At 36.7% G+C, this 23,597-nt stretch overlaps 1 protein-coding gene across 1 annotated transcript in view; it reads left to right on the top strand.

Annotated features, from left to right (window-relative positions):
- Positions 1-23,597, top strand: part of LOC150083254 (insulin-like peptide receptor) — a 503,669-nt gene that overhangs the window by 433,550 nt on the left and 46,522 nt on the right. Inside the window, exons 21-22 of the mRNA XM_090378451.1 lie at positions 2,350-2,476; positions 15,798-16,087. Of these exons, the coding sequence (XP_090234577.1) occupies positions 2,350-2,476; positions 15,798-16,087 (417 nt within the window). The remainder of the gene's footprint in view (positions 1-2,349; positions 2,477-15,797; positions 16,088-23,597) is intronic.

Here is a 23,597-nt window from a genome sequence, read left to right as displayed (position 1 = left end):
TCATTCATTATTACACCTCATAACTAGCTATGGACCATCTTTTTTAAGATTTTTCATAAACAGTTTGAGAGTGATATCAACCTATAATTATGTGGTAGAGAGTGGTCCTTTCCTGGCTTTGGAAAGGCTAAGACCTATGGAGTGACACCAAGAATGGGTGAAACTTTTTTCTATAAAGATCCAATTGTAGAATGTTAAGATGTTCTTACCCTATTTTCTTAGCTGTTTTAACATGCTGCAGTAGATGCCATCTAGTCCAGGTGCACTATGATGTTTTATTTAAGAATTCTCAGAGTTCAGTTAATGTGAATGGCTGGGAAGCTGGGAATGGCTGGAATGTACGGGAAGAAACAGAAGTATGGAAATTGATTTTATGACATTCAACACATTGTCTAATTTGTAGAAAGATTGGGCAATATGCAGTGGAAGCCACTACATGTAGCCAAGTCTTTCAATGTTAGAAAAATATTCAGCTGGGAAAAACGGGTCTTGGTCGTTCCCATTTAATATCAAAGCTGGAGGAGTCCGCATGTATTTTCCATTAAGTGATTCAATTTTTTTTCATCCATTCTGACTTGCATATGTGCCTTTGTCGAAAATGGAGGCAAACTGGGATTCTTTCTTCATATTTTTTGGGGTTTGGCATAGAATATCTTATTATGAAATTACCAGTGGAAGGATTTTTGCAAAAGGTTTTGAAGACTTTGTTCTTTACCTGTTTGGCATGCATACAATATTGATTTCACCAATTATTGTGTTTGCATTGTACTAGATGAGATTCAGTTTTTGCAGTGACCAAAGTTAATGTATTAGTCAGTAGACATATCCCAACTGCCTTTGTGGAACTTTCATTTAATATGATTTGTGGTGTGCACATTTGCTTGCATTTGAGTAGCAAGTGATCAAGAATGTGATCAAAAATGGCAGCCTAATGTAGCTCAATCTGTTCATCAATAGCCATTCTGATTGAGAGTGATGGTTGCAATGTGGAGAATTCTTCAATTTGGATTTTGATATCTTCAAGGTTTTTTTCAGTTGGAATCAAAACTGGAGTGCTGTTGGCCTAATTTTAACAATAGTTTGCTTGGAGTTTGAAGGCAAGTCTTAAGCCCAAATGGCAATATGTCTGGTGGAACATACACATCTCTGTGGCTATGAATTAAGAATGTCAAGTAGCTGTAGCATGGGTGCACTTTCAAACTGTTTTAATGATTTGTTTTCTTGCCTCCAGTGTGACTTGGTTTTATACTTTATATTTTTGAATTGTTTATTTTGCTTCCAGAGTTCACTCAATTTAGAATAGGCTGGGTGGCTTTTTTATGGTTTGGGTAGTGCAGGGAAATTAAAGTGCACTCAGATTGGATGTGCTCTTTGGAGTCACATATAGACTGCTTCACTTCTGAATGTCTTCACCTCTGCACTCCCAGACACATGATGTGTTAAGTGCCAAAGCAATTAAGGCTATGGGCAACAGTATATTGTGTCTGTAAATTGCTTATATTCTATGGCTGATTTGCTTGTATGCTGATGAAAAACCTGAGTTTCCAGGAGAAAAAACCATTCTACCCTCACCCGATACCAACTAACTCAGTCAGATTGTGAAAAAAGGACTAAAAAATTCCTCAATTCATTAACAGGATTTGAACTTGGGCCTTTTCCGCTTGGTATAGGGGGATGGCAATTATATTTATTGTGTTACCCATGAGAGCCACTTCACACAGGGAGTGCCCATATTTTGGGCAATATTTGCACCTGATGGGGTTTGGAATGTACGGTGGGATATGGCAGTTTAAATAACCTGCTTCACCTGATGTTAAGTAAGCTTGGGGAAATTAAATATTAATATAAATAAATCTCATAGCAATACTCTTAAACATAAACAAATTGAGTGGGTGAAGGATTAATCACAGAGTCCATAATCATTTACATAACTCATCTATAGATTTCTTGAAAACATAACTAACTGAATAGAATACTACACAAAAAAATGTTAATATAATGTATTTTTTCATAAATGTTCCATGAATAATCAAGTTTAAGTGTCACTTTCATCCTAAATTATCATAAGTTTAATGAAAAACAATTTTAAATTGCATGGTAAGCACTAATGTTTATAAAATTATCCATAAATCAACTGCAGTGCTTAATTTGGCTTTCCAAATTAAAAACTGTAGTTGATTTATCAAATATCTGTGTACTATACATAACCAGTTTATAAAAACATCGATTTTATTTAACAATTAGTAAAAACATTATAACATTGTGTTTCTACTCTAATTTTTCAATAAAGTGTTTTTCACAACAGTGTGCTAGTTGTTCATATGCCATATCTAAATTATTTTTGTTTAGAGCATTCATCTGTCGTCATGTAGTTAAGTTACTGGGAGTGGTATCTAAAGGCCATCCAACTTTAGTCATAATGGAACTCATGGCACATGGGGATCTCAAGAGTTATCTAAGGACCCACAGACCTGATGTAAGAAATTATCATTAAGATCTTTATTAAAAATAACTATTAGGTTATTTTATCATAAAATATTTTATCATATTTTAAAAGATTTATTCAGTTAGTCACAGTGTTATATCTTTTCTGTTTTCTACCTCTCTATTTGAAATATTTCAACTAATAATTCTTCCTTATATATACAAACAAGACTTCTCAGCAATGATTCCTAGACTTTGGGTAAAGGTGATTAAGGGTTGTGTGGAGGAATCTACTGATAGTGATTGGTACAAGTTGTACAGCTGAATGTCATTTCCAGTAATAGCACAACTGGAGGGTTTACACCATACCAAAAAATTCATATATTTTACTATTATCAGTTAAAATTATTACAAATGTCTCACTATTAGTTTTATTATTATCTACTTCAAGATACTGTCAAATAAAAGGAAACTGAACGTAGAAGTTAATTTAGAGTGGTAGGATAAGAACACAGTGGAAGTAGCACAGTGCAAAAGGTTAAAGAAGAAAACTAATCTTAGAAAAACTGGTATTAATTTTCATTACAATAATATGACTAAAGAGATTATTGAATAATCAGCTAATCTGTTTACCAATGTACTGTAATGATCAGTCGCCAGTACAAATTTCAGTTCGAAAAATACCCTTGATAGTAAGATGGACAAGTTTGTTATGAAGAAAAGCAAGCATGAAAATGATTGTAGTGAAGGCAAAAAAGAAAACAAACATCAAGATGATTATGGTAAAGACAAAAAAGAAGACAAAGGTGGAGGTTTGAGTAAAGAAGGAAAAATTATAACTATTCCCTCTTCAAGCAAGTCTCGGGTGAAGGTGAGGAAGAAAAATCGTCAGTATTTGGAACATGGATTTACTTGGTGTGGGGATAAAGACAGGCCTAGCCAAAAACATGTGATTTGTGGTGACATATTGAACAAAGAAGCAATGGTACCTAGCAAATTAAAGACACATTTATCTCTAAAACATAGTCACCTGGCTAACAAGCCTAGAATGTACTTTGAGAGACTTAAATAACCAAAGAAAACAGAGTCTGAGTTTTACCAAAACAGCCAAAATTTCTAACAAAGTTCAAGAGGCTAGCTGCTTAGTAGCTCAGTTAATTGCTAAAAATATGAAGCCTCACAAAGAAGCAGAGACACTTATTCTCTCTGCTTGTAATGCTATAGTAAGGACACTTTTTGGAAGCAAAGTAGAAAAATGAAGTTGAGAAAAAATTCCTCTTTCCAATGATACCATTAGCAGACAGATTAGTGATATGTCAGCAGACACAGAAGAAAATGTATGTGCCTCTGTGGAGAAAAGTCAAATTTTTGCACTCCAAGTAGAAGAATCAACTGATATTGGAGGAAAGGCTCAACTACTAGCATTTATTCATTTTGTCCATAATGATAAAATAGTAGATCAGTTTTTTGCTGTAAAGAATTTGAAGAAACAACAAAAGGCCAAGATATTTTCAATACATTAAGTCAGTGATTCTCAAACTTTTTAATGTGAAGACACCCTAAATCCATTATGAAAAATTCCCAGCACTGGATGCATGGGTGCTGGCAGGATATTTTGTAAAGTGTATGTGGAAGGGCAATGGGGGAATTTTTTTTTGAAAAATGCACGAAAAAAACATTTGGCTTTTGGTACAGAATTTTTAAACAAAATTTTTTTTATTTAAAAATTGGCCTTGTACCACATTTTATGTACAATTTCTATATCTCTAAGAATAATAAATTGTATGAAAGAATCTAAATTAAAGAAATAATATTCAATTGTTTTTTCATACTTATTTTAATGTTTTTAGAACAATAAGTACATTTTCTAATTTATATATCCAGAAACTAAAATAATTCAAAGTTAAAAAAAAAAATATATATATATATATAAAATTATATTGAAATTTTATTAATTTTATGAAAAAATGCTTATAACAATAAAAATATATTCTTAAAAGGAGAACAAAACATAAAACAATTAATGTGAATCATGTGCTTGATGCAATTTATATAGTTAGTTTATATTAGCATTAGTAGAGGCATTTGATGCAAGAAAGCAAGCTTATGCAGCATCAGCCAAAAAAAAAAAATAAATAAAACCACTTCCACTTCACCCCTCTGTTCGTTCAAAATACCTGTCCAGCTGAGCCTTAAACTTATTTAGGCTATCAACTTCCACAAGGGATGGAAGTCTATTCCACCAACCAACCACTCGCTGGATAAAGGCAAATTTCCGCACGTCTATCCTACATCTGTCTTTCCTCAATTTGAATTTATGCCCTCTCAGGTGATTATTCTGAGCGAGAGGAAGAATCCCATCACCATTGAGCATGCTCAAACCATTCAATGCTTTATACACCTCTATCAGATCACCTCGCTGGTGCCTAGTCTCCAGACACTGTAATTTGCAAAACTTAAGCCTTTCTTCGTAAGAGCACCCCTTTGTTCCATTCACTAATCTTGTTGCCCTTCTCTGTACTCGTTCCAGCAGCTCTACATCCTTCTTGAAATGAGGCCTCCAGACCTGTATACAGTACTCTAGGTGTTGCCTGACCATTGCCTTATACAAGGGAATAATCACCTCCTTATCCCTGCTAGAAAAATTCCTATATATCATTGACAATACACCATGAGCTACTCTTCCAGCCCGTCTGCACTGCTCAGAGAACTTCATATCTGCCTGCACAAACACCCCCAGGTCCCTTTCATTCTCTACCACTGTCAGTGTAGTACCACAGAGTTGATACGTTGCTCTGGGGTTGCTGTTTCCCATGTGTAGTACTTTACATTTGTCAATGTTAAACTTCATTTGCCACCTCTCAACCCATCTGCTCAACATTTCCAGATCCTGTTGCAGCAGCATAGTGTCAGTAGTGTCCTTGACAACCCTGCCTACCTTTGTATCGTCTGCAAACTTCGACATTAAGCTTGATATACCATCATCAATATCATTTATGAATACAGAAAACAATAATGGACCCAACACTGAGCCCTGAGGGACTCCACTAATAACATTAGTCCACAATGAGCAGTGTCCATTGATTACCACTCTCTGTCTTCTCCCCCTCAGCTACCCCTTTATCCACAGCAGCAATTTGCCTCCAATGTCACACTGCTCCAATTTGTGCAGCAGTCTTCCATGTGCAACAGTATCAAAAGCCTTTCTAAGATCCAAGTATATAATATCAAAGTTATTCCCTGCATCCAGTTCTTTTGTGACTGCATCATAGTATCCAATCAAATTGGTCAGGCAAGACTTCCCCTTAACAAAACCATGCTGTGTCCGAGCTATAACTGAAGAATTGTCTAAATGATCCTGCAGTGCTTCTTTAACTAGTGCCTTAGGCGTCTCCGTAGCCAGGTGGGAAGGAGCAGCAGTGCGTAGTACACGCTTCTTGATTAGAACGGGGTTCGAACACGTCACCACTAAATATGGAAGATGCGGAAAGGTCAGGGAATGACCACCGCATATCCCGGAGCAATATGGCCTTAGTTGCTAATGCTCCAAATAACAAAAAAACAACAACAAAAAACAAACTAGTGCCTCCATTAATTTTCCTGGAACAGAAGTCAAACTCACAGGTCTATATTAGCTTGTGTCAGCGTTTGATCCTCCTTTGTGAATTGGGGTCACATTTGCACATCTCCAGTCCATGGGTACCTCCCCTGAGTCCAAGGAAGCTCTCATAATTATGGCTAAGGGTTTGCTTACTTCCTCTGCTGCCTCCTTTAATATAACTGGATAGATCCCATCCACCCCAGGTGCCTTTCTTGTGTTTATCTGCAACAGTTTCTCCTCCACTTTACTCTCAGTTATTACAAGATTCTCTAGCTTACTGCTAGAGTTGAATACACCTCTGGCTTTCCCCTCACTAAATAACTCCTCATGTGTGAATGTTGATGCAAAATATTCATTTAGTTTGTTAGCTACCTGAGCAGGATCATCAACAGTTGACCCATCAATATCAAATGGACCAATCTGATTCATCCCCTTCCTTCTAGAGTTTACATAAGTAAAGAACTCTTTGCTGTTTTTCTTTGCATCCCTTGCCAAAGATTTCTCGTACTCTGCCTTCGTCTGCCTAACCTCCTTTGTAACTTGGTTACAGATCAACTTGTATCTATCATAGGCTTCTGTGTCATGTGTTAATTTGTATGTATCCCATGCATGTTTCTTCTCTGCCATGTGCCTCATCAGTTCATCTGACATCCATTTAGGCCTAAACCTTGAACAATATTTCTTAGTTGGTATGTAAAGCCTAGTAGCTTCCAAGATAAGTTCTTTGAATGCTTCACATTTTGCATTTGCTGTTGGTAACATCATCAGTTGGTCCGACTGTATAGAATTTAAATACTGTCTCAGTCCATTGTAGTCGCCTCTACGAAAGCAATAACCCTTCCCTTTACCCCTAATGGTAGTTACCTCTTTGAGTAAATCCCACTTCAGCACACTGTGATCACTGCCACCCAGTGGTTCATTTATCTGCAGATCCTTAATGCATGAAGAATCACTGCTGATAATCAAATCAAGAGTATTCCTCCCTCTAGTTGCCTCCCGAACATGCTGATGTAGAAAACAATCATCCAATAAATCCACAAAAGCCTTGCTAGTGTGTGAGTGACCAGCCCCCAAACTCCAGTCAATATCTGGGAAATTAAAATCTCCCATTATAAGACTCTCTGATTTACTGGCCCACTCTATTTCCCTGTACAGTTTCTTATTATACTCATCAGAGTCATTAGGCCTATATCACACTCCTACTCTCAATTTTGATCTCCCAATGCTTACGTCACACCAAACTGACTCGACACTGCACTGTCCAGCGATGTCCACTGGCTTCACTTCCTTGGATTTTATGTATTTCTTAACTAATAGCATAACCCCTCCTCCCTTCCTATCCAGTCTATCCTTTCTGTAGACGTTGTACTCCCCAAATTCCAGTTCTGCATTCCTTATATCTGTGTGACACCAAGTCTCTGATATCCCAACAATATCTGCCTTTGATATTTTGAGCAATACCTCAAATTCATCAAATTTATTTACTAAACTCCTAGCACTGGTGTACACGCAAGTATACATGCACCTATTTCTATTCTTAGCTACCCTAACACAACCCATGTGTTTACTTGTACCGCAATGACTCCCAGCAGTCTCTGAAATATCCTGAATCTTGTTTTTCAGGCTTCTGCTCATTCCAATAGAAGCAGTGCAGGAATCTCTTTCACCTCTGCCAGTGGGTACTGTTAATCTATTCGTCTTTGTATCCCCCCAAGCTAGAAGTTTTCCGACCCACCTAACACTGCCTCGATAGCATTAGCAAATATTCTTGCACCCTTTCTATTTAAGTGTATCCCATCCCTGTATAAGCAATCTCTCCTGTTAACAAGTACAGTTCAGGCTGAAAAAAATTCTACCCCTTGATATTTGGGTGTATTTTAGACAAACATACTTGTATTTCATTTTCAACCGACTTCAGTCTTTTGCTCTTTTTAGTTTTGATATTGGCAAGTGTAGAAAACACGAGTTTGCACAAGTACAAGGTAGAAAATTGTACCAAAACTTGAAGTGCTCTGGCTCCTATGTTGGAATATTCCTTCTTAATTAATATCCCAAAGGATTCGAGTGAAATTTCAGAGTATTTTAATTGCAACGTACAGTCATTGTGAATTTTTATTAATTCCTCTTCTTTACGCCTTAACTCCATTTTATTAGATGTCAATTCAACAAATGGATTTCATATCCAGTCAAAAGTGTCGATAGATATATCAGGAAAATAATGACAAATCTGTTCTTCTAGTGATGTTAAGTGTTCAGAAATTAACTTCTTTATGTTTTTATTTTTTGTTGCAGCTGTCTTCGAAAATATTTCCATGTTGGCTTCGTTAACTTTAATTTTCCAAAATTTTACCCTTTCTTTAAAAGTGGCAATTTTATCTGAAGATTTTAATAAATTTTCGTCTCTTCCTTGCATACTGGAATTTACATTATTCAGTTGTTTAAACATATCTGTTATATAAGCGAATTTTGTACACCAAAAGTCATTTTTCAACAATTGACAAAATTCATGCTTGTTTTCTTGTTCAAAAAAAGTGAGTAGTTCGACTTTTAATTTGTAAACATGACTCAATACTCGTCCTTTGGACAGCCATCTGACATCAGTATGAAGAAGAAGATTCAAATGTGCAGATCCAAGTTCTTCACACAATTTTGCAAACAACTGAGATTTGAGAGGCCTGCTCTTAATATAATTAACCATCTTAATTATTTCATTCAGGACAGTTAGTAATTCCTCTCCTAGTGTTTTTGTGATTAAAGCTTGTCAATGTAAAAAACAATGAGTAGATATGATATCCTTATTTTCTTTTTTGGCTAGTGATAGTAGTGATAGAAAACCCTTTAATAACCCAACCATGGATGGTGCCCCATCTGTGCATATTCCCACACACGATTCCCATGATACATCTATAGATTTTAAATATTCATTCAAAGCGTTAAAAACATCTTTACCTGTCGTGGTTTGTTCTAATTCTTTGCAACATAAAAATTGTTCTATTATTTTATCATTTTCAATAATACAAATAAATGTCAGTAGTTGGGCCTTTACCTGTAATATCTGTAGATTTGTCTACTTGCAATGCAAATATAGGAGATTCTTTAATTTAAAAAAAAAAACAATTTTTTCAATATTATCTGGCATATCGCAAATACATCTGCGAATCTTATCATCAGACAAAGGAATTTTCTTTAATTCTTCTTCTTCTATCCCAAACATTGTTTCTGCACAGGCAGGAAGAATTAGTTTCTGTGCAAATAGTATGTGGTTTCATTTCTTTGGCCATTATTTCTGCTTTTTTTTTTTTTTTTTTTTTTTTTTGGTAGTTGTTGGCACATCGGCTTCTGTGACCATAATGCACCTCCCAAGGTTTTTGCAGTACTTTGATCCAAGCCCGAGGCGGGATTCGAACCCGCGACCTTTGGGTTCCATTATTTCTGCCACTAAATAACTGGCTTCTTGTGCTCGCTCAGCAACTTTAAATTTTTTTTATAAAACTAGCACTTCGTTTTTCTTGCGATTTTAATAATCTTTTGAAGTAATCTGGTGTCTTATTAGAAAGGTTGCTATGTTTTGTAGTGGAATATTGTGATAATTTGCTTGGATTCATGGCGTCATTTGCTAATATTACTCCACAAACAATACACCTAGGATTAAGTGCAAAATTATCACCACACCATGTAAACCTCATTTCTAAGTAACTGTCTTAATACACACAAGTTTTTTTTTTCTTTTTTATAATTGAACTTGTGGTTACTTCAGTTTTTTTGCTGCTCTGTGAAGTATCTTCATTGTATGCCACTATTTCTTGATGCAAATGTTGATTACTATCTTGATTTTTTCTCTTTTTAATAATAAAGTTTTCCAAGGCCACTGTTTTAAAGTATTTGAAATAGAAATACTAACTAAAACTTTAACATGCAAAACATGCTCTACTATATTGCACAACCAGGCACACTGATACGCCAAAGGAGGAATGCAAGCTAAGGGCTAAGATCTGCTAAGCGAGTATGAGTGTTCACATTGGTGCTGTGCTGTTTCAAATACAGTGTATGCGACGGACGGCTCAGCTCTTTCATATATATAGGTGTATGTACATAAACACTGTGATGTGGTCAGTCATTATTTCATGACAACTTCTAATTTATACAGTTGCACAAAAATCAATGACCTTTTGTAGCGATGGCCACAATGTAAGTCAATGCTAAATTTTACGTTGCGGCACCTACTTTGAGAACCACTGCATTAAGTACATACTTGGAAACTGATGGCTTATGCTGGAAATCTTGTATACAGATGGTGCTCCACCAATGGTCGGCTCAGTCAAAGGGTTTGTATCTTTAGTGAAGAAAGTTCAGTGATGCCATAACAACACATTGCTTTCTTCATCTTGAAGTGCTGGTCGGGAAAACACTCAGTAATGAGCTAAAAAAAGTGCTAGACACAGTTGTGAAAATGGTTAACTATATAAAAAGTAGGCCTCTCAAATCACGTCTTTTTGCCAAGATTTGTGAAGAAGTTGGCACAAACATGTTAATCTTCTCCTTCATATGGAAGCAAGATGGCTTTCTAGAGGCAAAGTATTGTCACGAGTACTTGAACTGAAAGATGAGATTCATTCTTTCTTTGCCATTGAAAAGCAAGAATTTTGTATGTTTCTTGCAGATGATAATTGATATGCCAAATTGTCATATTTAGTTGATATCTTTGAAACTTTAAACAAGATTAATTACAGTATGTGAGGAAAAGTTTAAAATATCTTATCTTCAACTGTTTGTTATGTTTGTTTATTTGTTGTTTGGTTTTTAGGGGCATTAGCAACTAAGGCCATATTGCTCCGGGGATATGCAGTGTTATCTTCAACTGACAGAATCAAAGCTCTGAGAGATAAGTTAAGCTTGTGGGTCACCATGGCGAAGGGAAGCAACGTGGATATGTTTCCACATGTTGCTACAACTAACAATAAAGAAATTACGTACTGAAGACTATGAATGGTTGAGGAATCCATTTATTGCATCAGTTTCAAGCTATTCAAGCTCAGTATCATAGATCAGGAGGAGTTAATTAAAAATAAGTAATGATGAAAGTTTGAAATTAAAACATAAAGAATTATCCATTGATGAATTCTAGATAGAGATGAAGAATGAATATCCTCATATTGCAAAAAAAGCTGTGGTAATTCTTTTGCAACTTTCTACATCCTACCTATGTGAGTTCGAATTTTCTGTGCTTACCGCTATAAAAACTTACAGGAGGGAAAGACTACAAATGATTGAGGAAGAAATGAGAGTATGTCTCTCAAATATTCCATTTAATATCAAAAAGATCAGCGAATCACACCAGGCAAAAATATCACATTGAAAAGTTATTTAAACCAAGTGTTTAAATATCTTCCACTGTATGTGGTATATTTTTAATTTTGTGGCGATCTAAAATTGATGTTTACTTAGTACTTCTACATAAAGAATAAAATTATTATATAAGTATATATAATTTGTTTTATGAATTGTAATTTTTGTTTATAATTATGTTGTTATAATAACTATCATATAAGGGATCATATATATATATATATATATCATAAAAGGGAGACACAGGTAATTACAGACCTATTAGTTTAACTTCTGTTCCAGGGAAATTAGTGGAGGCACTGGTTAAAGATGCATTGCAGGATCATCTAGACAAGACTTCAGTTATAGCTTGAACACAGGTTTGTTAAGGGGAAGTCTTGTCTGGCCAATTTGATTGGATACTATGATGTAGTCACAAAGGAAAAGGATGCAAAGAATAATTTTGATATCATATATTTGGAACTTAGAAATGCTTTTGATACTGTTGCACATGGAAGACTGCTGCACAAATTGGAGCAGTGTGGCATTGGAGGCAAATTGCTGCTATGGATAAGGGGATAGTTGAGTGGGAGAAGACAGAGAGTGGTAATCAATGGACACTGCTCTTCGTGGACTAATGTTATCAGTGGAGTCCCCCAGGGTTCAGTGTTGGGTCCATTGTTGTTTTCTGTATTCATTAATAATACTGATGATGGTATATCAGGCTTAATGTCCAAGTTTGCAGATGATACAAAGGTCGGCAGGGTTGTTAATGACACTGACAGTACGCTGCTGCAACAGGATCTAGAAAAGTTGAACAGATGGGCTGAGAGGTGGCAACTGAAGTTTAACATTGACAAATGTAAAGTACCGCATATGGGAAGCAGTAACCCCAGAGTAACGTATCAACTGGGTGGTAGTACACTGACAGTGATAGAGAGTGAAAAGGACCTGGGGGTAATTGTGCAGGCAGATATGAAGTTTTATGAGCAGTGCAGACAGTCTGCAAGAGTAGCTCATGGCGTCTTGTCAATGATATACAGGAATTTTTCAAGCAGGGATAAGGAGGTGATTATCCCCTTGTATAAGGCAATGGTCAGGCCACACCTTGAGTACTGTATACAGGTCTGGAGGCCTCATTTTAAGAAGGATGTAGAGCTGTTGGAACGAGTACAGAGAAGAACAACAAGATTAGTGGGGACAAAGGGTTGCCCTTACGAAGAAAGGCTTAAATTTTGCAATTACAGTGTCTGGAGACTAGGCACCTGCGATGTGATCTGATTGAGATGTATAAAGCCTTGAATGGTTTGAGCATGCTCAATGCTGATGGGATTCTTCCTCTTGCTCAGAATAATTACCTGAGAGGACATAAATTCAAATTGAGGAAAGACAGTTGTAGGATGGGTTTGCAGAAGTTTGCCTTTATCCAGCATGTGGTTGGTTGATTGCTGGAACTAACTTCCATTGTAGAAGTTGATAGCTTAAATAGATTCAAGGCAGAACTAGACAAACATCTAGAGCGAGTGGATGGGTGAAATTAGAAGTTTTTTTTTTTTTTTTACTGATGCTATATATTAGCTTGCTTTCTTGCATCATGTGCCTTTGCTAATGCTATTGACACATTCTATTGCTCCCTTCAATATAGATAATGAACACCTAGTACTTTAAAGGAAATCCTTACAACTTGAGCATTTTTATGTGTGATGGAAGCAGGGGGATTATAGCCTTGCAGCCTGTAAGTTAGTGGTTAAGATATGCTGTGACTCTTATTTCAATAATTAGATTTCAATAATAAGATAACACGTTTTTTTAGATCTTTGAATTTCCCCAAACTGTCATCCTCCAAAATCCATGTAGCTAACTTATTTCAGTAATTTATAACTCACTGGCTAAAATAAATCTTCCTGCAATCCAGTCTAAATGTCTCCCCCCCATAACTTGAATTTATGGCCCCTAGTTCTAGAATCATTTATAACCATAAAAATTTCATCATCATTCATTTTACTTTTGCCTCTCAGCATCTTAAAGACCTCAATCACGTCTCCTATATGGTGCCTAGTTTCATGCTGTGCAACCCATATATTTGAAGTCTTTCCTCTTATGGATGCCCTTTTTTATCAAGTATATGTTTGTTATTTGGTTTTTTTTTTAGGAGCATTAGCAACTAAAGCTATATTGCTCCGGGGATGTGCGGTGGCCATTCCCTGACCTTTCTGCATCCTCCGTATTTGGTGGTCTAATCAAGAAGCGTGTGCTACGCACTGCTGCTCCTGCCCACATGGCTACGGAGTCGCCACTGATCAAGTATAATGCTGGAATCAGCATACTCCATTACTGTGTGGTTTGATGTGATCTATTTTTGATTCTCTTTAGTTCTGAATGATATTTTTTGCCCATGCCCAGCCTTCCTGTGGCAAGGCTGGGCATGGGCAAAAAGTGACACTAAATGAAGAAGCAAGTTAAAAGATTAGTAAATAGAAAAATAACAGATGAAAGTTACCTCCTTTACAGAAACTTCTTTATCTTTTAAGAAAGAACACTTGTTACATAAAAAAAAACAAAATACAATGTTAAACCTCTCTAGTATAAACACATGAAGAGAAATTGAAATCACGGAGAGAAATTGCTTGGCCTCGGATTTTCTTGGCACCCATGGATCAGCGTGATAGGTTCATTAATGACTCAGCTTATTTTACTCTCTACACTATAATATATAGGATGTGTCCATTAAAAAGCACCAAGGCCTACCTTGCTTATTTTATTTGTCTGGCACTTTTTGTCACATTTGAGCTGAAATTTTCAAATTTGTTGTTAACATTGGACCAAGTAATGCCATTTAGATTTGACAATTTCAAAATTTAAATTTTGCCTAATCAAATTAATATTTCTCAATGGGAAAGTTATTCTCTGCCCTCAGTTTAGCCTAAAAATGTCATCAGTTTACTTTTAAAATGAATATAAACTGATTTTATTTGAAGAAAAAAAAATAATAACACTACAACAGTTGCATGTTATGCTTACTTAGTGGTGGGATTCAGCTGGTTCGAGTGAGCCTGTTCCTAGAATTTCCCGAGTTCGCTGAACCGGTCCCTAAAGGTCATTTCACACTGAATACCATGCAAGCTACACTACTTTTGGTCTATGTTTGGTTTTTTTCTTTTTTACCTTGAAAAGGGGCAGTAAGGTGATAGAGAACCAGTTTTTAAAATTTTTGATTCCCACCACTGCACTTCAGTATGCATTTAACTAGTTAGTACTGCTGCTAGAGAAGGGCACTTTTAGTCACCTCTACTCGTATTATAATCATTTTGGTTGGCTGTGCTCTCCCCCCCCAAATAAAATCAGTTTATGTTCATTTCAGAAGTACATCAATGACATTTTTAGGCTAACCAAGAATGGCAAACAACTTTCCTACTGAGAAAAAAGTAACTGATTGCACAGAATATCAATTTAAATCATAACATCTAAACAGTAACGCCTAGTCCAATTTCATTAAATTCAAAAATAAGCAGCATAGATCCTGGTATTTTTTCATTAAAAGGACCTGTATACACTTTATAATTCAACCCCAGGGGCTCACATCTGGTGAGTATGGGCTTGGCACACCTAGGGTCCTGAGCTGAATATCATCATTCTTCTCTTTCTCGGCAATTCCCTTCTGCTTCTGCTTCTGACTCTCTCTCTCTCTCTCTCTCTCTCAGGGTAACTCTGAAATTTTTTTGGCTGGTGCAGCATAAACCTCAGGCTTCCTTGCACTATATGTCTAGTAATAATAATAATAATTAATTCCCTCCAATTGATGTCTGCACTACCCCAAAAGTGTTATGTTTAACTAAATTCTCTATTAGTAATACAGGGGAAGGCAATTCTTTAAGGAAATAAACAAGGTTTGTTTGGGGTGATGCCATTCTCAGGTAGTAAATAGAGCAGATGCCTTCTTCTAAGATGAAACAATCTCGTAATATAATCCATTCATTTAATACAACCACCAAAGTATTTAGTATAAAAATTCTGAAGATCTTTAAAAAGACAGTTATCCCTAAGGAAATTATAAAACAAATTTTTTAACATTTTCTATAGTAAATGAAATTTATAGTAAGGAATGATTATTTTTTAACTGTCCAAAAATCAAAGTAGTATAGCCGAGTTAAAATATCTCAATAAAAAGTATGCCTAATTTGAGAATAAAAATTCTAAAAATCTCTTGATATGTTAATATGAATAAATTCATATTCATATTAACATATCATCGAACTAGCTGATGATTAGTATTACGCAGAATGAAGAACAACATTTGCATTAAAATTTACTAAAAAGCTACTTTAATGTAGAAATTATTCTGATTGCATAATGATAGCATTACTTAATAGATATACTAATGCCATAAAAATATTGTGTGTAAGGGGTGAGAGAGAGAGCCATCTAATAGTAAATTTTGTTTCATCAGGAAAACCCAGGGCATCAACCACCAACATTGAAATGCATTCTACAGATGGCAGCAGAAATTTCTGATGGAATGGCTTATCTAGCTGCAAAGAAATTTGTCCACAGAGATCTTGCTGCTAGAAACTGCATGGTAGCAGAAGATCTGACAGTAAAGATTGGGGACTTTGGTATGACTAGAGATATATACGAAACAGACTATTATCGCAAAGGAGGCAAAGGACTACTTCCTGTACGATGGATGGCTCCTGAATCTCTAAAAGATGGAGTGTTTACTAACCAATCAGATGTCTGGTAAATCTGCTCTTTTTATCTCCCTAAAGTTATCTGTATAAACAGTTGTACCTAAATTATTTTCATTTTATGTGCAATATGCAAGATGACATGCTTTCTAAAGCTCTGTTTTGTTAACAGGTTATTTTTTTTTTTTTATTTTATTTATTTTGGAATAGTGGGTGGAAACTTATTACATGGAATAAGTGCAGTAGTTCTGGTAGAGTTATTATATGAAATGAACACAGCATTTATGGTAAACTGGAAATTCACAGTAAATTTTGTCTTATCAGGAAAACCCAGGTTATCGGCCACCAACATTAAAATGCATTCTCTAGATGGCAGCAGAAATTTCAGATTAAATGGTTATCTTGCTGCTAATAAATGTATTTAGATATTGTTTAGGCATTTGTTTTTGTTGAAATTTGTTAATTTGTTCTATTTAGAAATTTCTGATAAGGTAGAGTGTTACTTTATAACTGAACCTTAAAAAACACTTAATTTTTGGATGAGAATGAAAGTGGCAATGAACAGGACAGGAGAATGGAGGAACACATCCATGTAAGAGTAAACAAAGAATGAAAGAAAGGATCAGCCAGAGAATTAATGTTGTCAAGTGGACCACATACCAGAGAAAGCACAGGGTGGATGGGTGGGTTGATTGATTGATTGATTTTGGCTCAGCAGCATTTAAGGCTAGTGTGCCAAGCCAAATGGTATAAAATATAAATAAATAAATATATATATATATACACAGGTTGGTTGGTTGGTATGTTGTTTCATGGCACAATGGCTGCTAAAGCCATATTGTGCCTGGTTCTATTCAGTAATGAAGTTACAAGTTAAAATCCTTTAAATAATTGTCTGCTTCAAGAAAACAAAAACAGCTAGATTTGCATTGTCTCCAATCAGATGAGATAATGATAAAGGCTCTTGCAAATGAGAAAGTTATTAGCATAAGTAGAGGCATATGATGCAAGAAAACAAGCTTATGCAGCATCAGCCAAAAAAAAAAAAAAAAAAAAATGCTCTAATTTCACCCCTCCATTCATTCCAAATGCCTGTCCAGCTCAGACTTAAATTTATTTAGGCTATCAACTTCCACTACAAAGGATGCAAGTCTGTTCCACCAACCAACTACCCGCTGGTTAAAGGCAAACTTCTGCACATCTACCCTACATCTGTCTTTCCTCAATTTGAATTTATGCCCTCGAAGGTGATTATTCTGAGCAAGAGGAAGAATCACATCAGCATTGAGCATACTCAAACCATTCAAGGCTTTACTTTATACACCTCAATCAGATCACCTCACAGGTGCCTAGTCTCTAGACACTGTAATTTTCGAAATTTAAGCCTTTCTTCATAAGGACAACCCTTTGTTCCCACTAATCTTGTTGCTCTTCTCTGTACTTGTTCCAACAGCTCTACATCCTTCTTAAAATGAGACCTCCAGATCTGTATACAGTACTCAAGGTGTGGCCTGACCATTGCCTTATACAAGGGGATAATCACATCCTTATCCCTGCTTGAAAAATTCCTGTATATCATTGACAAGACACCATGAGCTACTCTTGCAGACTGTCTGCACTGCTCATAAAACTTCATATCTGCACAATTACCCCCAGGTCCCTTTCACTTTCTATCACTGTCAGTGTACTACCACCCAGTTGATACGTTACTCTGGGATTACTTCTTCCCATATTCAGTATTTTACATTTGTCAATGATAAACTTCAGTTGCCACCTCTCAGCCCATCTATTCAACTTTTCTAGATCCTATTGCAGCAGCATACTGTCATTAGTGTCCTTAACAACCCTGCCAATCTTCGTATCATCTGCAAACTTGGACATTAAGATTGATATACCATCATCAATATCATTCTATAAATACAAAAAAGAACAATGGACCCAACACTGAACTGAGGGACTCCACTAATAACATTAGTCCACGATGAGCAGTGTCCATTGATTACCACTCTCTGTCTTCTCCCACTCAACCATCCCTTTATCCACAGCAGCAATTTGCCTCCAATGCCACACTGCTCCAATTTGTTTAGCAGTCTTCCATGTGCAACAGTATCAAAAGCCTTTCTAAGATCCAAATATATGATATCAAAGTTATTCCCTGCATCCAGTTCCTTTGTGACCACACACAGTATCCAATCAAATTGTTCAGGCAAGACATTCCTTTAACAAAACCATGCTGTGTCCGAGCTATAACTGAAGTCTTGTCTAGATGATCCTGCACTGCTTCTTTAACCATTGCCTCCATTAATTTTCCTGGAACAGAAGTGAAACTAACAGGTCTATAATTACTTGTGTTGCCTTTTGATCCTCCTTTGTGAATTGGGGTCACATTTGCACATCTCCAGTCCATGAGTACCTCCCCTGAGTCCAAAGAAGCTCTCATAATTATGGCTAAGAGTTTGCTTACTTCCTTTGCTGCCTCCTTTAATATAACTGGATAGATTCCATCCACCCCAGGTGTCTTTCTTATGCTTATCTTCAACAATTTCTCCTCCACTTTACTCTCAGTTATTACAAGATTATCTAGCTTACTGCCAGAGTTTAATACAGCTCTGGCATTCCCCTCCCTGAATAACTCCTCATAGGTGAATGTAGATGCAAAATACTCATTTAGTTTGTTAGCCACCTGAGCAGGATCATCAACAGTTGAACCATCAATATCCAGTGGACCAATCTGATTCATCCCTTTCCTTCTAGAGTTTACATAGGTGAAGAACTCTTTGTTGTTCTTCTTTGCATCCTTTGCCAAGGATTTCTCATAGTCTGCCTTTGCCTGCCTAATCTCCTTTGTGACTTGGTTACAGACCAGCTTATATTTATCATAGGCTTCCATGTCACCCATTAATTTATATGTATCCCATGCATTTTTCTTCTCTGCTATATGCCTCATTAGTTCATCTGACATCCATTTAGGCCTAAACCTTGAACAATATTTCTTAGTTGGTATGTAAAGCCTAGTAGCTTCCAAGATTAATTCTTTGAATGCTTCCCATTTTGCATTTGCTGTTGGTAACATCATCAGTTGGTCCCACCGTATAGAACTGAAATACTATCTCAGACCACCGTAGTTGTCTTTGCGAAAGCAAAAAACCGTTCCTTTATCTGCAGATTCTTAATGCATGAAGAATCACTACTGATAATCAGATCAAGAGTATTACTCCCTCTAGTTGCCTCCCTAACATGCTGATGTAGAAAACAATCATCCAATAAATCCACAAAAGCCTTGCTAGTGTGTGAGTGACCAAACCACAAATTCCAGTCAATATCTGGGAAATTAAAATCCCCCATTATAAGATTCTCTGATTTACTGGCCCACTCTATTTTCCTGTACAGTTTCTTAATATACTCATCAGGGTCATTAGGCCTATAACACAATCCTCTCAATTTTGATCTCCCAATGCTTATGTCACACACCAAACTGACTCGACACAGCACTGTCCAGCAATGTTGACTGGCTTCACTTCCTTGGATTTTATGTAATAGCATAACTAATAGCATAACCCGTCCTCCCTTCCTATCCTGTCTATCCTTTCTGTACACATTGTACTCCCCAAATTCCAGTTCTGCATTTCTTATATCTGTGTGACACCACATCTCTGATATCCCAACAATATCTGCCTTTGATGTTTTGAGCAATACCTCAAATTCATCAAATTTATTTACCAAACTCCTAGCATTGGTGTACACGCAAGTATGCATGCACCTGTTCCTATTCTTAGCTACCCTAACACAACCCATGTGTTTACTTGTACCGCAATGACTCCCAGCAGTCTCTGAAATATCCTGCATCTTGTTTTCCAGGCTGCTGCTCATTCCAATAGAAGCAGTGCAAGAATCATTTTCACTTTTTCCAGTGGCTACTGTTAATCTATTAGTCCTTGTATCCCCCCAAGCTAGCAGTTTTCCGACCCCACCTAACACTGCCTCGATAGCATCAGCAAATATTCTTGCACCCTTTCTATTTAAGTGTATCCCTTCCGTGTAGAAGCAGTCTCTCCTGTTAACAAGTACAAACCAGGCTGAAAAAAATTCTACCCCTTGAGCCTTGCACAATCTTTCCAGGGCCGAATTGATTGACAAGGCTCTCATAATATACTCCCTCCTATCGTGTCTTGGCAGAATTGCAGACACTTTCAAATTCAACCCTAAACTGATGTGGTGATTGTGTTTCAAACATTAATATAATGGTTGTTGTTGTTTTCTTCCATTAAGTTGCAGCCAACTTTTGGAGACTCTATGGACAAGCTGCTGCCATGCTGTCTGGTCTTCAACAGCTTCTTTCAAGTCCTTCATGCTCGTGCCAGTGTTGTTCTTGATGGTGTCGAGCCAGCATGTTCTTTGCTGAACCTCTTCTCCTTGTTCCACAGACATTTCCCAGCATTAAGAAATTCTTGAACTTGTTCATAAAGTTAGTTACATAAAGTTGGCTTGTTCATATAATGGTTACATTCTATTATAATATGCTTCACCGTAAGTGAAGACTGACAAAATGTACAAAAGGTAGATCCTTCCCCATGAGCAGATAGATATGGGTCAGATGGGTGTGCCCAATACTCGTCCTGGCCAGGACCACCTCCTTCTGCCTATTTAATCTCATGTTATTTTGTTTTAAATTGCAGCAGCTTATTGCTGCCCTCAGTCTGCCAGATTTGCAACCATTGTTCTTCACAACATTTTTTATAACTGATTTGTAGTCTGTATACAGCACTTGATAGTCAGTAGAGCATGCAGTGGTTGGATGTTTAGCAGCTTGATCTGCGTATTCATCTCCTTTTATACTTGCATGACCTGGTATCCAGCAGAACAACTGATTGGTTAACATGTAATGCCATTAGCTGTGATCTAATTTGCTTCAAGACAGGGTGGATTAGCTTGGATGAATTTTTTAATGTTGTTATTACACTCAAAGAGTCAGAATAGATCACTGTTTTACAGATACAGATTTTCCAATCGTGGCATAAAAACTGTAGTCCATGTAGGGTGATCTGGCAGGGATTTTATTTTTATAGCATATTGTAATGACAACTGCTGATGTTGAAGCATCAGTGGTAGTTCATTGGCTTCCACATAGAGACTATGAATGGCAGGGTACAAAATGCTCCAGTGGCAATCTGTATGGCTCTGCAGTGGACTGGATCAAGCCATTCGAAGAATGGAATTTCTAGCAGGAAATAGACTTGGGAACCATAGTTTATTCCCCAGGACTAGACAAGGGTTTTGTAAAGGTGCAGCGATGTGCTTCTATCTGCTCCCCAATAATTGGAGGAGATAGCGCTGGGCATTAGACCTTTTGCCCTGAGCGAATGGATATGTTAGAGAAAAATGAACTTTTGATCAAAGATGAGCCCCAAATTTGTTCAAACTTCAGTTCAGAGTCAGGGTAAAGATTCCATTTGTGGTAGAAATGCACACAAATGGTCTTTTGAGAAGAAAACTTGAACCCACTGGCCAGTGACCAGGAACTAAGGTGGTCGATCGCATGTGGCATTTTCATTCAATAACTCTCATATTGCAAGAACGACAAAAAATACTAAAATCATTCACATACAGAGCACTGTTTACTGATGGAGGAAGCTGTTCTGCTGTTCACTTTGACAGCAAATAGCATAACACTAAGGATGGAGCCTTGAGGAACTGCCTCCTCTTTGCAAAAATACCTGGAGAAATTAGATCTAACATGAACCGAAGAGTCATTTTGATAAAAAGTTCTGGATAAAAATAAGATGACCTCAGAGACCAGATAAATAGAGGTCCTTTGAAATACTATACCTCCAAGTCATGCCATATGCTTCCTCCATGTCAAAGAAAACTGATACCAAGTGCTCATTCTTTAAAGCATCATAAATGGATGGTTCTAATTGTATCAAGTGGTCCAAAGTGGACCAGTTTCTCCAGAAGCCACATTGCATTTTGTTAAAATAGTTATTTGTTTCAAGATAGTATACACGGCAAGCACTGACTATTTTTACAACATTTTACATAAGCAGCTAGTCAGAGCAATAATGCAGTAATTGGTAGGAACCTTAGAGTCCTTTCCTGGCTTCAGAGACACAAGGCCCATTGCCCTACACCAAAAATCTGGAAAATGATCCTTCAAATAGATTTGATTATAGAGGAGAAGTAAGACCTCTAGAGAATGTGAAGGAAATCATTTTATCATCTGATATTGAATATCATCTGGTCAAGCATTGTTGACACTTATAAGCATCAACAATGCTTGAAGAAAAGTTGAGTTTCTGTTTTTCCAACTTGCTTCTTTACAACCAGGAATTCTGCAGAATATGATGTTTCAGCAGATATGCTGGAAAATACTTCTCCTAGAGTATTGGCAATTGCAATTGAGTCTACTTACTGATTGATCTTAGTGAGGTGTTAAGGCCTTGACTGAACTGAGTAAGCTGAATGTTAATAGTATTCTTCTACTTGCTGTGACTACGTGCATGAGGGGACACAAATTCAAGTCGAGGAAGCATGGTTTCAGGATAGATGTGTAGAAATTTGCCTTCAGTTAGCAGGTTGATTGTTAGAACAGGCTTCCATCTGCAGAAATTAGATATAACTGGTGTTGTGGAAGTGGATGGGTTGAATGAATTCAAGGGAGAACTAGACAAATTCTTGGAGGGTACAGATGGATGAACTGGTATTTTTTTTTTTTTTTTTTGGCTGATGTGATATAAGATTGTTTATTTCATCATGTGCCATTACTACTACTACTACTACTATTGAAGTGATGTATATTTATCCTTCATTTTCAGAATTTTTATCCCAGACAACTTTAGCACTGGTTGTCTGGTTAATGCAGGAAGTAAACTTTACCCAGCATGCTTTTTTGCTCTGACAACTATTATTTGTGCTCTGGCATGATGTGCAATGGTGTTGTACTGTCGAAATATTTCCCAAGCCTTTCTTGCTGCTTTGCATTCTTGGTTCCACTATGGCTTTGGAAAGTTTGGAAATCAGAAGAATGTTTTTGGGATTGCAATTGCTACATGGATAATACAACGTGATATACGTTACTTCATCATCAATTGATTCCTGCTAAATTGTAATAGGATCAAAGTCTGTTAGTTGTGCAAATGTGTCTCAATCTGTCTGATCAAATTTCCACTATGGGGCTGTAGATAGATGACAGGTTGTTCGCCCAGTATGTTGGATATCACAAGGAAATGATTGCTTCCATAGAGATTAAGTTCAGCTTCCCAGATAAACAAAGGAAGCAAGGAAAGGGAATAGATGGAGAGCTCTGTGGCAGATTGTTGTTAGCTTGTGGATTTTTTGGTGCACTAGCATCTATGGCCATAGTGCACCATACATACAGTAAGTATGTATGCTATTTCTTTACAGATAGAGATAATTGCAAAGCTAGTACCAGAAAAATAGTCTTTAGCTAGCTAAAGGAGGTGGTATACATTAATCGTTTTGAAAAAAGTAAAAATGCTTGAAACATTTGTTTTATTTCCCAAAACTGAAGTAAATGTAAGAGGTGTTCTGTTGTGGCTGGAGTG

This window comes from Mastigoproctus giganteus, chromosome 7 (assembly GCF_048544385.1).
Source record: "Mastigoproctus giganteus isolate SK-2022 chromosome 7, ASM4854438v1, whole genome shotgun sequence".
NCBI classification, from domain to species: domain Eukaryota; kingdom Metazoa; phylum Arthropoda; class Arachnida; order Uropygi; family Thelyphonidae; genus Mastigoproctus; species Mastigoproctus giganteus.
Note: the sequence above shows the minus strand (reverse complement) of the source record. Positions and strands in the feature narration are given on the sequence as shown.